The sequence below is a fragment of the Electrona antarctica genome, assembly GCF_951216825.1.
Source record: "Electrona antarctica genome assembly, chromosome: 10".
Taxonomy (NCBI): Eukaryota; Metazoa; Chordata; class Actinopteri; order Myctophiformes; family Myctophidae; genus Electrona; species Electrona antarctica.
In genome coordinates this window covers 27034482-27048359 of record NC_136791.1, presented here as the reverse complement: position 1 = coordinate 27048359, position 13878 = coordinate 27034482, and the positions used below count along the sequence as shown (strand labels likewise).

Sequence of the window (13878 nt, the reverse complement as noted above, 5' to 3'; positions counted from 1 at the left end):
ACAGCAAACACTTAGAAATAAAATCAACTGCACAGAATCTCTTGACAGAAAAGTAGCTCATAACATTTCTATGGTGGATTTTTATGAAACAAACACTTTGCAGATAGGAGTATAATTCAAGGTTTCCGTACAACTGCAATGTTGTTGAGTTTTACGTCATTTAATGCAATCAGATGGGACTTTTTCTGTTTGGTTGTATGGTCTGTCAAGGCCAGAAAGTTGTTTTTTTGCCACTCAGTATGCGTTCCGGCATACCTTCCGCGTACGATGATGAACACGCGCATAGCCTCTATAGAGCACGTCAGGAGTCACACTGGACTGTCCCTGCAACAACATATTTTCAGATGGGGGTCGGCGGCCAATTACATATAATCTTGGGGGTCCTTGACATGAAAATGTTTGAGAACGACTGACATAGAAACATAGGTTTTTCAGAATGATTTGGAATCGTCCTCAGGTCAAAATGGGCTAATAATCATGTCATGCGTGCGTTGCGGCTCAACGCACTCTCTCCTGAGGAGGTTGCTGCTGAGGGTCACCATGCCGAAGAGGACCTCGATCATCTTCTTCAGCGCGTAGATCTTCCTCCGCAGGTCGTCCTCTCCCTCCTCGCCGTCGCCGTTCACAGCGATGTACAGACACTCGTCAAACTGTGACGGGAGCAAAATAAATGGATAGACACTCACCAAATTTTACTTTAAAAAAAAAATCTAGATTCAAGATTCTATTTCACTGGCGTCGGGCAGAAACCTCTTATCTCCATATTTTAACTTGGTGGAGTTTTTTTTTTAAATCAAATTAAAAAATAGCAGATCTACAAGCTTGAAACACTGCGCAAAGTGACGCATTTTGAGCTTGTCGATCCGCTATACTTCAATCGTGAAAATGAACAGTTTTGGACATAATTAGGTTTCCACCCGACAGACAGATTTTGTTATCTCACGAGTACACATTTGGTTTGCAACATCGTAGCAGCACTGACAGCAAGACAAATCATTAAGAATAACAATTATTGTTAAAGGAAAGGCTAAATGTGTACAATTCACCACATCAACCCTGCATGGAGTCTCTATTCTGGGCAATATTCTATTCTTCATTATAGGAGAAAATGTTCAAAAACGTCACAAAGATCAGAGACATTTTCAAGCATAGCGAAAATAGCAAATGTACAACCTCAGCGACAGGTTCTGAGCTTGTAGGTCGGCTGTTTTTGCACGATACCAGAATAGAATAGGGTTTAAGTCGGTTCTGTGCACATGGGTCCTACTTGCAAATATTATGTACATGTGTACAGATTACAGGAAGTGTATGTAAGCATATCTTTACATTCAGTATGTGTTGTGTAGTGCAGTGGTTCCCAAAGTGGGGTCCGGGGACCCCCAGGGGTCCTTGAGGGAGTTCCCCCCAGGGGTCCTTGAGGGAGTTCCAGGGGGTCTCTAGTTAAATGATAGTTTGGAACCAAATGGACCCTTAGGGTCTGTAACTCTGAGAGTGTACAAATGGAGGGGGGATGAATGCAACGGCACATTAAATGGTCACAGACTCACAGTCACACATTTTTTGCATCTCATCCATGTCAAGCATTGTGAGTTTTATTGACATCAATATATGTTTTTTTCCCACCCCTTTACAATCTAAAGGATCATATAATGGGCAGCGAGAAGAGGAAGTGAACCAGTGTACGACTGTACCGTACGTTGACAGCATTCACGTCATGCGGTGCAGTCGGACAAAGCTTGCCCTGACACACTTGCGCACGCGCGCGCGAGCACACACACACACACGCACACACACACACACCACATGATATAAATGAGGCTCCGCTGTTAATCAGGATTCAAATTCAAAAGCATCAAAAGCAGTTTCGATCTCGTCGATCAGCTGCTCTTGATGCTTTCATGTAGGGCGTACATAAAAAAAAAATAATGTTTTTTTGTGTGGCTTTCGCCTTTATTTTTTTATAGGATAGACAGTAAGTAGGCCGACAGGAAATGGGGAGAGGAGATGGGGGGGGGGAGTGAGTCATGGATGTAGGGCGTTCATTTACGGGGGGAGGGGCACACACACACACACACACACACACACACACACACACACACACACACACACACACACACACACACACACACACACACACACACACACACACACACACACACACACACACACACACACACACACACACACACACACACACACACACACACACACACACACACGAGATAAGAGGTTTCTGCCCGACTAAATATTTGTAAACTTTTCAGCTGGTATATTCCTGGAACTTTGCCAACGTTAACCCATTAAAACCGGGAAAAGCAAAGCATCCGTGTCATTTTAGAGTCCAAATCCTAAGAGTTTTTCCAGGTTGTTCCAGGTTTTTGGAACAGTGGTTTAGAACAGTAGTTTAAAAAAATTGCAGATATACAAATCTTTTCTTCTGGGAGTCCCCGGCACAACACATTTTCAGATAGGGGGTGGGGGGGGGGGGGTCTCTGCCAGCCAATTACACATCATGTTCGGCGTCCACGGGAACGAATAAAGGTTTGAGAACTACCGATTAGAAGGCGTTTTGTGCAATGGGCCTGAGGTCTTAAGTGGTGTTAGTCGTTACCTGGTGTAGCACGTAGGTGTGGTCATTCTCGGTGGTGAAACAAGCGTAGCTGTCCCCCAGTCTGTCCACCATGGTACTGCAGGAGATGATGATGGGAGCAAACAGAGTGTTGATGCTGTCCTCAAAGGCTGGAGGCTGGAGGACACACAACAATCGATTCCATTACCTTTTCAATCTAAACTAATATTTTAGTAGTGGGGATAAAAAAAGTGAAGACAGAAGAGTGAGGACACGGCCTGGGCCGGATTAGCGGTCCAGGCACCCTGGCTGCTAGTCCGGTGTCAAGTCGGTCGGACCCACGGTTGTCCAGAACTGGCACAAAATGGACGGCCTGCGCAAATCTGCACTTCGAGCCTTGCAAGGCAACAGCTTATGTTGTGTCTGATGTCAGACATCAGCTCCTGGTCAGCCTACATAACGTGTTGTCTTTATACTTGTATTTACTTCATCTTCGTGCAAAGTATAAAATTGTATCCTGAAGTTTGTCCTGGAGTTTCCATAGACACGGCGCGAGTGAGTGAAGGGAGAGAGAGAAGAAGGTGAAGAGAGAAGAGGAGACTATTGTCCAATACCAACAGAGGAACCTAGAACTCTCATTCTTATCACAGTCCATGTATAGCTGCATTTGATGATGGAAGGAAGGAGTGAGCCCCAATATTTCCAGATTCAGCTCTCCTGTTCTATATTTGGCATAATATTAACTACTAAATGTGGGATACAAAATAATAGGCTACTCAAAATGATAGAAGAAAACAAAAACATTCCTCCTTACAACATTCCTTCTCATACTCGTGAGACATGAATTTCTGCACTTGATGAATAATTGTCACACAAATAATCTGAAAACGTATAAACATTCTCCTCCCCCATGGAAACGATTACACAAGCAAAAAACAAATCCTGGACGATCTCAAAATGACTGCAAAAAGGTCCTTACACTCTGGTCCGCCTCCTGCGACGCTCCATACTGCTGTGTGATCTTCTGCTGGAACTCCGCGTCGGTCCAGTGGAAGAGGACCTCGGCGCTCTCGCTGGTGATCAGCAGACACTTCATCATCCGTTAGCGCAGATAAAACCACAGGGCGTCTCGCTTCACTGTGGTGGCCTGTTCACCGCTGCACCCATGATGATGACACGCCACGTGTGTTGTTGTTGTTGCTTTGAGGAGGAGGGGCTGGGGCAGCACTTGTCTGCTCTATCAACAAACACAAACAGAGCGGAATAAGTACTCATGTTTTACTTTAAGCCCAAATTGATTAAATCAATGAATTACCAGCTGCATTATCATCATCTGTGGGGGTCCGCTATACTGTAACTGCCTCTGTGTCAGTTTCAGTGCAGTAGTTTAGGTAGGAACCAAGATTCTCTAAAGCGGAACTATTGTGTTCCGAGTCGTTCGTTTCCGCCTGGACATATTTGCGGTGAGCACATACATCAGCCAATGAGAAAACCAGCTGGACTACAGGACTAGTGGACTACTGGACTAGCTTGCACATCGATTATAGACTCAGCTTGCTATTGCATAGCACAGGGTTCCCCAATAGGCGGCCTGGCCCGCGGAGAGCCCCCTTGCGGCCCGCGGAAGAACTTTTTTTTTAAAACCCCTTTTTTTTTTTTTTGAGGGGGGGTTCCAGATATAAATGGCATTAAATGGGGGTCAGTAGCCTATGCATGTCAAACTGGGCATCCTTTTCAAATGGGGTCCTGCCCTGAAAAATAATTTTCAGGGCAAGACCTCGACCTCACGCGTGCGGACTCGGCCCCCAGCCTGGTACCCTAGTCAAAATATGGCCCTCGAGGAAAATTAATTGGGGAACCCTGGCATAGCAGCTGGTAAAAATACTGCAATGTAGATGTACTCCGTTACAAGTAGAAGAAGTCCCATATTCAAAATGTACTCAAGTAAAAGTACAAAAGTATCAGCATCAAAATGTACTTAAAGTACTAAAAGTAAAAGTACTCATTGCAGAATGTCCCATTTCACAAGTTCAAAATGTGTACAAAATCTTTTGAAAATATCCGATCTACAAGCTCACAATGTGAGCTGAAAATAGCAGATCTTGTGAGCTTGTAGATGAGCTCTTTTCAAATACCCAAAGTTTAGATAAAATATATATAAGATAGAATATAAGTTTAGATATAATAATCAAAATCTACAAAGTAGAGTAATGAAGGGTTTCAAATACTCGTAGTGGAGTACAAGTACAAAACTTGTCTGAGATGTAGTGGAGTAGAATAACAGTATTGAAAATTGGCAATACTCCGGTAAAGTAAAAGTACAGTACTTGAATACAGTTACTTACTGTAGTTACTTTCTACCCCTGTGAACAAATAATATTTAATGCGAGTAATCATTCAGTGACCGTGTTTGTGTAGCAGTGAAAGTGTTGTTTAACACAGTGGTTCCCAAACCTTTTCATGTCAAGGACCCCCAAAATGACACCAATTGAGTACCACAGACGAAAAACAGTCTAAGTCCAAATTTCAGACTGACCCCTCCACGAAAAGGCCTCGTTGTCCTGAACCCTTATCTATCATTTATATATTATGGATCAATAGTGTGGACTTAGACTGTTATTCGTCTGTGGTACTCAATTAGCCTGTGGACCCCCATTTAAAAACATATGCCAGGGACCCCCATGAGAGAAGATTTTTACGGCTCTAGCAATGATTCTCAACCCGTTTAATTTCAAGGACCCCCAGTTTGACATGCATTAGTCTACGGACCTCCATTTAATGGCGTTTCTATCTCTGGGACCCCCATGCAATTTATATTGTAAAATCAATGTTAATTTAACTCTGAGAGTACAAATGAAACCAAATGGATTTGTACACTCTCAGAGTTACAGACCCATAAGGGTCCATTTGGTTCCAATTTCCAAACTATCATTTAGCTGGGGACTCCCTGGAACTCCCTCAAGGACCCCTGGGGGTCCCCGGACCCTACTTTGGGAACCACTGGTTTAACAACTCTGAAACTCTGTGCCGGATTTAGAGGAGTTGAGGCTCCCGGGCAAGCCACGCGGGCGTTCGTTTTGACCGAAAGATCCTCTGGGGAGCGTCAAAATCACCCTAATAAATATACAATAACTAAACACAAATCTCACTTGAATTGTGATTACAATACTTACAATACAGCCCACCCTAGCGGCAGTGGTAAATCTAGCCCTGCTTAGACTGTATATGGAGACTGGATAGGAATATTTTCTCTTTCAAACCGTTATCTTCACTGGAACAAGATGCTCAGTGCCTGGAATGTAAATCTCTCTTGAGGCATAATCTGAAAGGTCTCGATAAAGCCCTGGAATGTCAGAGTGGAATGAAATGTGTTGCCTCAATTGGCCTCCCTCTCTTATCTGATTGTCATGAAATCCTGTGTTGCTCGTCGTATGACATTGGGGGGAGAAAATCACACCCGTGTGAAGTACAGTAAGTGGTGCAACTCCGTGTGGGCGTCCTCGGGGGGTCCCCGAAACTTCCAGACCCACAGGAACACGCCCAGGGTGCCAGCCCGGTTCCCGGTGAGCCGCCCGTGTCCGAAACGGTCGATAAATTACAGAGTTACCGTGTGGGGGTCCCCGGGGCCGGCGGGGGGTCCCCGGAACATCCAGACCCAAACGAACGCGCCCAGGGGCCGGGCCGGTCCCGGCGAGCCGCCGGCGCCCCGCGTCCGAAACGGATGAGAAATGACAGAGTTACCGTGTGGGGGTCCCCAGGGGGTCCCTCTACTCTACTGTACTGTCACACCCGAAATCATCATATATACAGTAATTGTGTGTGTGTGTGTGTGTGTGTGTGTGTGTGTGTGTGTGTGTGTGTGTGTGTGTGTGTGTGTGTGTGTGTGTGTGTGTGTGTGTGTGTGTGTGTGTGTGTGTGTGTGTGTGTGTGTGTGTGTGTGTGTGTGTGTGTGCTACTTAATGAAGTGGTTGCACCACTTAAAAAAACAGTGAGAAAATAGAAGATCTACAAGCTCACAATGCCTCGCATTGCGTTGCATGTGCAACACTCCTGTATGACGAAGCAGGGCATTGATTTACGGTATAAACTAAAACGTTTACATAATAGAAATACAAGGTTTCATTCAGCCCGACAGCACTGCATGCTATCCGAGGACAAAATGTGTCATGGGGATGATCTGGATGCAGTGCAAGCCTTTGCATAAATATTATCAAGGCTTTAAAAACTCAAAACTTCTCGGTATATTCTTCTTGGCTTAAAAATGCTAAATATTTCAACTGCAGTGTTCACACAGGCCTTGCCGAGCCATGAGGCTCAGGAGCCTATCTCCTGGTTCTGTAGTGTACGTGAGGCTTGATGTACAAGACAAGTACACCCGACCCCTGGACATGACACTAGTATGTCACAGGGACTTACCCTCAATCCAACCCTTTATGCTGAGTGCCAAGCAGGGAAGCATTGGGTGATTGGGTCCCATTTTTCAGAGTCTTCTTTGGTATGTCTCAGGGGCGGACACCCAAACCACAAGCTGGTAGTGTTCACACAAGGAGCTGGCTTATTTATTAATATATATATATATATATATATATATATATATATATATATGGAAAAATAGTATTATCCTATCTGTTAGAACACATAATGTGTAAATCTTGCGATGGGTCTGGTCCACAAGATTCGATACTCCACCAAGATACCCATGTACCTGTGTAGATACTTCCTTAATGTTAACGAAGTCCACACCCACAACACCAGAAGGAGTGCAACGAACCATGTTCAACCCAGATTCGGCACAAACAAGGGACTAAATTATTTTTGCTCCTATGCCACCAAAATGTGGAACGCCCTACCAACAGTCATTAAGACATGCGAATCCCTTGACTCCTTCAAAACCGCTCTCAAAGGGCACCTACGGATGGCTGCAATTCGAAACTGGCCCCCGTAAAATCTGAATCCCCCCCCACCACCCCCCAACCCCCCCCCCCCCCCCCCCTTTTCCCCTCACTGTATATGTTTATTTTCCCTTTTTACCTCCATTATGATGAATTCCTGTACTGTTCTTTGTCTATATAGAAGTGTCTATTTGTACGTCTCTAAATGTTTTGATGAATTGAACATGGTGGACCCTGTTGTAAACAAGTGTAATGCTTAATTGGGTCGTCCACTCACAGTTAACAGCCTTTGTATTGAGTTTGTGCTTGAAATGTACTGTAATTCTGCAAACTGTTAATACAATTTTCAATCAATCAATCAAACAAACTAACAAGCAAATGTATGCATGCTGGGTTAAATTGCATTTTTATTCAGACAGACAGACACTTAACTGCATTATGCGCCTTACCACCAGTCACTTATGTGACATTTATCCATCTATTGTGTGTCCATCTATTTCTATTATATGCAATTAATCAATAGAACGTTTAAGTATTACATGCATGAGCTATGCTGTAATGCAAACATATGTTTAAAACGTAGCCCTGAAACATGACTGTCATAACAAGTACGAGCGTCATGTGAACCATATGGCTAGTTTAAAACGTTGCTTAGAATCCATAATGTTTGTTTAATAATGTTCAATAAAAACCTATTTGACAAAAAAAAGAATCGTTTGACAAGGGTTAACAGTTAAAAGTACAATAATTGGATCATCCGAGATGTAGTGGAGTAGAAGTAAAAGTACTGAACATTGGAAATACTATGCCGCCTACTACTTGAATACAAAAAGTAGGCTACTTTACACCACTAAAATTCCCTGCGAAACTCATGACCGCACGGAGAGTGAGACTGTGAGTGATTGCAGTCATGTGTGTGTGTGTGTGTGTGTGTGTGTGTGTGTGTGTGTAAAGTAAACAGCATTCTAACTGTACAACTAATAACATCCTTTAAAGTGTCATCAACTTACTTTATAGTGGTGAGACGGACGAGACACTATACTGTAGCTGCGATCCGATGACAAAGCAAGTCGATCTCAGTTCAGCAACATTAATTGTAGCTATATTTCCACTGACTGTAGACTAGAGAGAGTGTAACTTTTTAAACAGTACAGTCAACTCTTTGCTTCCGTGCTCCATGGCAGTCATGTGACTTTAGTTTACCACCACCAGGCTGCGGGCTTCCCCCCCCCCCTCTTTCCTTAAAAAAACAACAACTTTATTGACAATATGACATAAAAAGCACAGACATTACAGTACAAACAAAGAAATCTAGTCATCATTAACACAGACAGGGGAGTAAGAAGACATTTTATGACTAATCACATTAAATGAACACAAATAGACAATTTGTGTCTAATGATTGGTTTCATTTTCAAAGACGATGAAGATGAATAAAGCCTGAATAACTTTTAATTTCCGATTATATAACATATTTTACATGTATTAATGGTAGAAGGTTATTGTAGATTATTGTTTGCAAAATATATAGAATCTTTTGAAAAAAAGCAGATCTTTTCAAATAGCCGAAGTAGGATTATTGCATTAAAGTAACTATATAGAAACAAAGGTTTTAAAATAATAGTAGTGGTGTAAAAAAGTATACAATATTTGCCTCTGCAGATCTAGTAGGCTAAAAGTACAGAAAATTGGAAATACAGTATAAGCACATTACTTGATTATGATGCACTTAGTTAGGTTACTTTCCACCACTGTGTTGCGCATCAATGGACTGTAAAAATGGGGACTTTGTGACAAACAGATTCAGGGTCAGTGCTTCTTATACAATGCTGACTGACCCACTAAGTGACGAAGAAGTCATGTGCTATAGGCTAAACGTGGGCATATGACTGAGACAGTAAAACAATGGCTTGTTGGTATTCCGGGAATTCAACAGACTACATGTTTAACTGGGATTAGAGGTCTTTTTCATTGAAATACTTTCCACCTGATACTCTAACATGGAGTTTTCAACATGGGGTCCAGGGGCCCCCCATGGGGTCCTTGAGGGGGTCCCATGGGGTCCAACTAAGCTATAGGCTAAATTTAACTGTAACTCCAAGAGTGTACAAAGATTGTACATTTGCGGCTTTACGGTATAGATTGGTGTCTCAGAGATTTGAAAAAGAACAAACACCCGCACACTGTCTTCAAATGCAGTGAAAACAACTTTAATCGGGAAACATATAGCAACGTTTCGGCCTATGCGGTCTTCATCAGGCTATCTTAAAAATAATATATAGGCCTATATCAAATGGAGGTCTGTGGCCTAATGCATATCAAACTGGGGGTCCTTGATATGAAAACATAATATTTGATTCAAGATACAATGCCACGCTATTCCTATATCGCTAGATGTATTTCTTTATACACTAGTGTCTGTGTTCTCTCAGATGTTGGGCTGCAGTGCTTGCTTGGCTTCTAACATCCATTTGCTTGGGCAGAGCCAAAGCAAAGAAAAGCACATGTGACATAAATATTTATGTTTTATTAACTTTGCTTGGGTCAAAAAAAAAAAAAAGCGGTGAACAAAATGCCAAGAGATCCAAGTGTCGGGTCAGGAGAATCTAATCTAGTCCATCAGTTTTCAGAGAGCCAGCAGCATTTGGTTGGAAGTCTTATTTAAGCTGACTCCTGTATATACAGAGTAAACATCACCAAATCCTCAGTGTTTGCTAACAGAGCGGAGCGGGGGGCCTTGCATGTCTCAAAAAGGATCAGTGCGTATATAAACAGTGTTAAGCAAGCCTTGGTTATGGTTTTGTCCGCTAAGGAGGCACTGTCACGCAGAACCATAGCCAGACATGGTACAGTTCAGTTGCCCCTGCAAAGCCCACACAACACAATCAGGCTTTTGTCGGAGGAAGTGACGCTCAACTGTTATTATCGCAAAACAAAGGTTTATAACAGAACCAGAGCCTTTCAAACAGAACTATTTCCATGAAGTGGCCCCGCGGCGGCGGGCGATAACATCCCGCTTACTTCGCCCGAATGTCAGCGGCTTCACGCTGCTATTTTAAAGAACCCTCGCTATAAGATCATTTATAATTTGTGTCATTTCTTTCTGAAGTCATTACTTAACCACATGAACTCTATAGCGTCTACGTCTGGTGTGTGTAGTATAGGGGAAAAAGGAGGGGGCCTATAGACCCCTGGGGTGGGGCAGTGGGTCCCAACCTTATTTCCTCTGGGCCCCCCCTTCTCACATCTGACTATAGCTGAGACCCCCCCCCCCCCCCCCCAAAAAAAAACTGTGCCCTCGGGGACTCTGGTCAACACAGTATACAGGGTTTAAGTGCTTAGGGTCACTCAGTTTACCTACGAAACATCATTATTGTAGTTCTGTTTGAAGATGAGATATTGAGTTACTGTTTTCCAGTAAACCACACAATGCTTTCAATGTTGTGCACCCCTCTCTAAATACCTTAATATTGACCCTGCCCTGTCAAGCCCCACCAGAATGCACTGCAACAGAGGATTGTTTTAATGTACAACTGTAGTTCTTCTCAAACTAACCTTGACCCCTCTGTGAAGCTGGCTGGTTTGAGAAAGTGCAGTCCAATTCAATTTGCTTTTGATTCCTTCTCTTTTCTCTCTCGTTCGCTCGTTCTCTCTTTCCACAACAGTGGTGTGTTCGTGCTTATGAGAAAGTCTCTGTGTGACTGTGAGGGTGAAGCGATGGATCAATGGTGTGGCCTTCATGGTAAGATAACAAGGCGACGAGACGAGAGAGAGAGAGAGAGACAGACAGAAACTCTTCTTCACATGCAGGGCCTTCCTGAATAAATGAACCCATGGTGTGAACGAGTCTGGGGCACTGTTTACAAGTCAACCGAGTTGGCCCAGTATAAAATGAACCATATGTGACGAGGAGACTGGAATGGGGAACGCATCCTGACTCCAACTTTATTATTTACTTACATAAAAGCCAAAAAGCCCATTTCCCATAAATGGAACCTAAAGCAATAATGCAAAAAAATCAAAGGTATAATACGTCTATATACGACGACATGTTGGGGATCACGATCGACACGACTGAAGGGCTGCCAGAGTAACAAGTCGCTGTCATGAAACTCATACAGGCTAACGGTTCAGTCTGTCTTATAATTCAATTGTCCGTACTACGGAGAAGCCATTGTGTTGCAGTTTTCCAGTGTCACGCTTGACTTGACGTGGCTCAGGTCGCCTGAGAGAGGAAAGCGAGGAGGGGAGGGGGGGGGGGGGTCGGGTACCCCCCCTCATGTACAGTGTGGAACACAGTTCAGCACAAACAATCCATGGTTGTGGGCCCATTTTTATGGGACATGCTTAGCCAATTTAAAATCTACAATTTCATTGTGACCTTGGTAGATTGGCTATATTTTCACTATATATATATTTTTTTTAAATAGGGCTTAAGTCAGTGGTTCCCAAGCCTATTCACGTCAAGGACCCCCAAATTGACACTAATTAGCCCACTGCAGTCAGATCCCCATTTGAAGAGATGTGCTATAGGGACCCCCATTGTTTTACGTTTCATTTCAAGGACCCCCATGCAGTTTGACATGCATATTAGTCTACGGACCCCCATTTAATGGCATTTCTATCTCTGAGACCCCAATTTATATTATATAAATTCAAATGCAGTGTATAAAATAGTTCACGGGTCCATTTGGTTCCATTTGCACACTCTCAGAGTTACAGACCAATAAGGGTCCATTTGGTTCCTAACTATCATTTAGCTGGGGACCCCCTGGAACTCCCTCAAGGACCCCTGCGGATCCCCGGACCCCACTTTGGGAACCGCTGGCTTAGGTGATCAATTCATAATGTATTTTTTTGATCAAGTCTGGATCAGTGGGTCCCGGGGGAATGGGGGATACACTCAGGCCCCTTTTCCACCAGCGTTGAACCGGTTCAGTTCTTTCTTCCCGCTAATATTGAACCAGTTCAGAGTGTTTCCACTGAAAATGAATTGGTCCAGAACCCTAAAAGTTGGTTCGGAACAGGAACCAAAAAATGGCCGCCACGGTTCTGTGAACGCACCAAAGGTTCCAAGAATCTAGAACGGAACCATGTTCTATACTAGAACCAACGTTTGGTGGAAATTAAAGGGTCCAAAATCTATCTTTTGCATCAGTGTTTTAGGGCAGTGGTTCCCACACTTTTTTCATGTCAAGGACCCCGAAATTGACACTAATTATCCCGTGGACACCCATTTGAAAAGATATGCCATGCAGGGACCCCTATAATTGAAGATTTTCTAGCAGTGATTCTCAACCCGTTTAATTTCAAGGACCCCCCAATTTGACATGCATTAGTCTACAGACCCCCATTTAATGGCATTTCTATCTCTGGGACCCCTCATTTATAATGTAAAATCAATGTTAATTTAACTCTGAGAGTGTAGCCTACACATGGAACCAAATGGACCCATAAGGGTCCATTTGGTTCCATTTGTCCACTCTCAGGGTTACCATAAGGGTCCATTTGGTTCCATTTGTACACTCTCAGAGTTACAGACCCATAAGGGTCCATTTGGTTCCATTTGTCCACTCTCAGAGTTACAGACCCATAAGGGTCCATTTGGTTAATGGTTTCATTGTGTCCACTCTCAGAGTTACAGACCCATAAGGGTCCATTTGGTTCCAAACTATCATTTTCCTGGGAACCCCCTGGAACCATTGCTTTAGGGAACCCATTTGGGTCTACCTATACCTCCTCACTCATCCTCATGGTGCTGACAAGCAGATCCTAGTGGGTCCAGTATACGGACGGACGCATCAGCACACACCGCGTGGAGTCTGGGTCAGGTTTATATCCTTATGTCTGGGCCGGCATCGGTCGGGTCCAGAGGTTCTTCAGCCCAACAACCCATGAACACTCATGCTTCCCATCAAGCCCTGCCTCGTGCAGCGACAAGACAGCACTCCACACACTACAAAGACTTGCACTGCAGCTGCCTTTACATCTGGGGCCAGCAGAGAGTGTAACTGTTCCTGCATGCGCGCGCGTGCAGTGTGTGTGTGTGTGTGTGTGTGTGTGTGTGTGTGTGTGTGTGTGTGTGTGTGTGTGTGTGTGCGCGCAGGCCTATATATGTGTGTGTGAGAGAGAGAGAGAAACACAAAGGACAAACACAAAGAGGGCCTACATTTGTGTGTATGTACTGTATATGCATGCTGTGTGTGTGCGTGCGCGTGTGCGTGTGCGTGTGTGTGTGTGTGTGTGTGTGTGTGTGTGTGTGTGTGTGTGTGTGTGTGTGTGTGTGTGTGTGTGTGTGTGACCGTGCGTGTGTTTCATGCATGCATGCATTAGTGCATGCGTGTGTGCAGGGGGTGCACATGTATACCTCGGGTCTCTGCGTGCATGCATGCATGTGTGAGAGAGAGACAGTGAGTT

At 43.9% G+C, this 13878-nt stretch overlaps 1 protein-coding gene across 3 annotated transcripts in view; it reads right to left on the bottom strand.

Moving 5' to 3' along the window:
* hps1 (HPS1 biogenesis of lysosomal organelles complex 3 subunit 1) overlaps positions 1-11105 on the bottom strand; it is a 40988-nt gene extending 29883 nt beyond the window's left edge. The window contains exons 1-4 of one of the 3 annotated variants that reach the window (XM_079513371.1): positions 11017-11105; positions 3549-3806; positions 2612-2746; positions 508-650 (exon numbers count right to left, since the gene is read on the bottom strand). In XM_079513371.1, coding sequence (XP_079369497.1) covers positions 508-650; positions 2612-2746; positions 3549-3668 — 398 coding nt within the window. In that variant the 5' untranslated portion in view covers positions 3669-3806; positions 11017-11105. Of the gene's footprint in view, positions 1-507; positions 651-2611; positions 2747-3548; positions 3807-8467; positions 8654-11016 lie in introns of those variants that run through there. The other 2 variants (XM_079513370.1, XM_079513369.1) reach the window with 2 other exon arrangements.
* Between the last annotated feature and the right edge of the window lie 2773 nt (positions 11106-13878).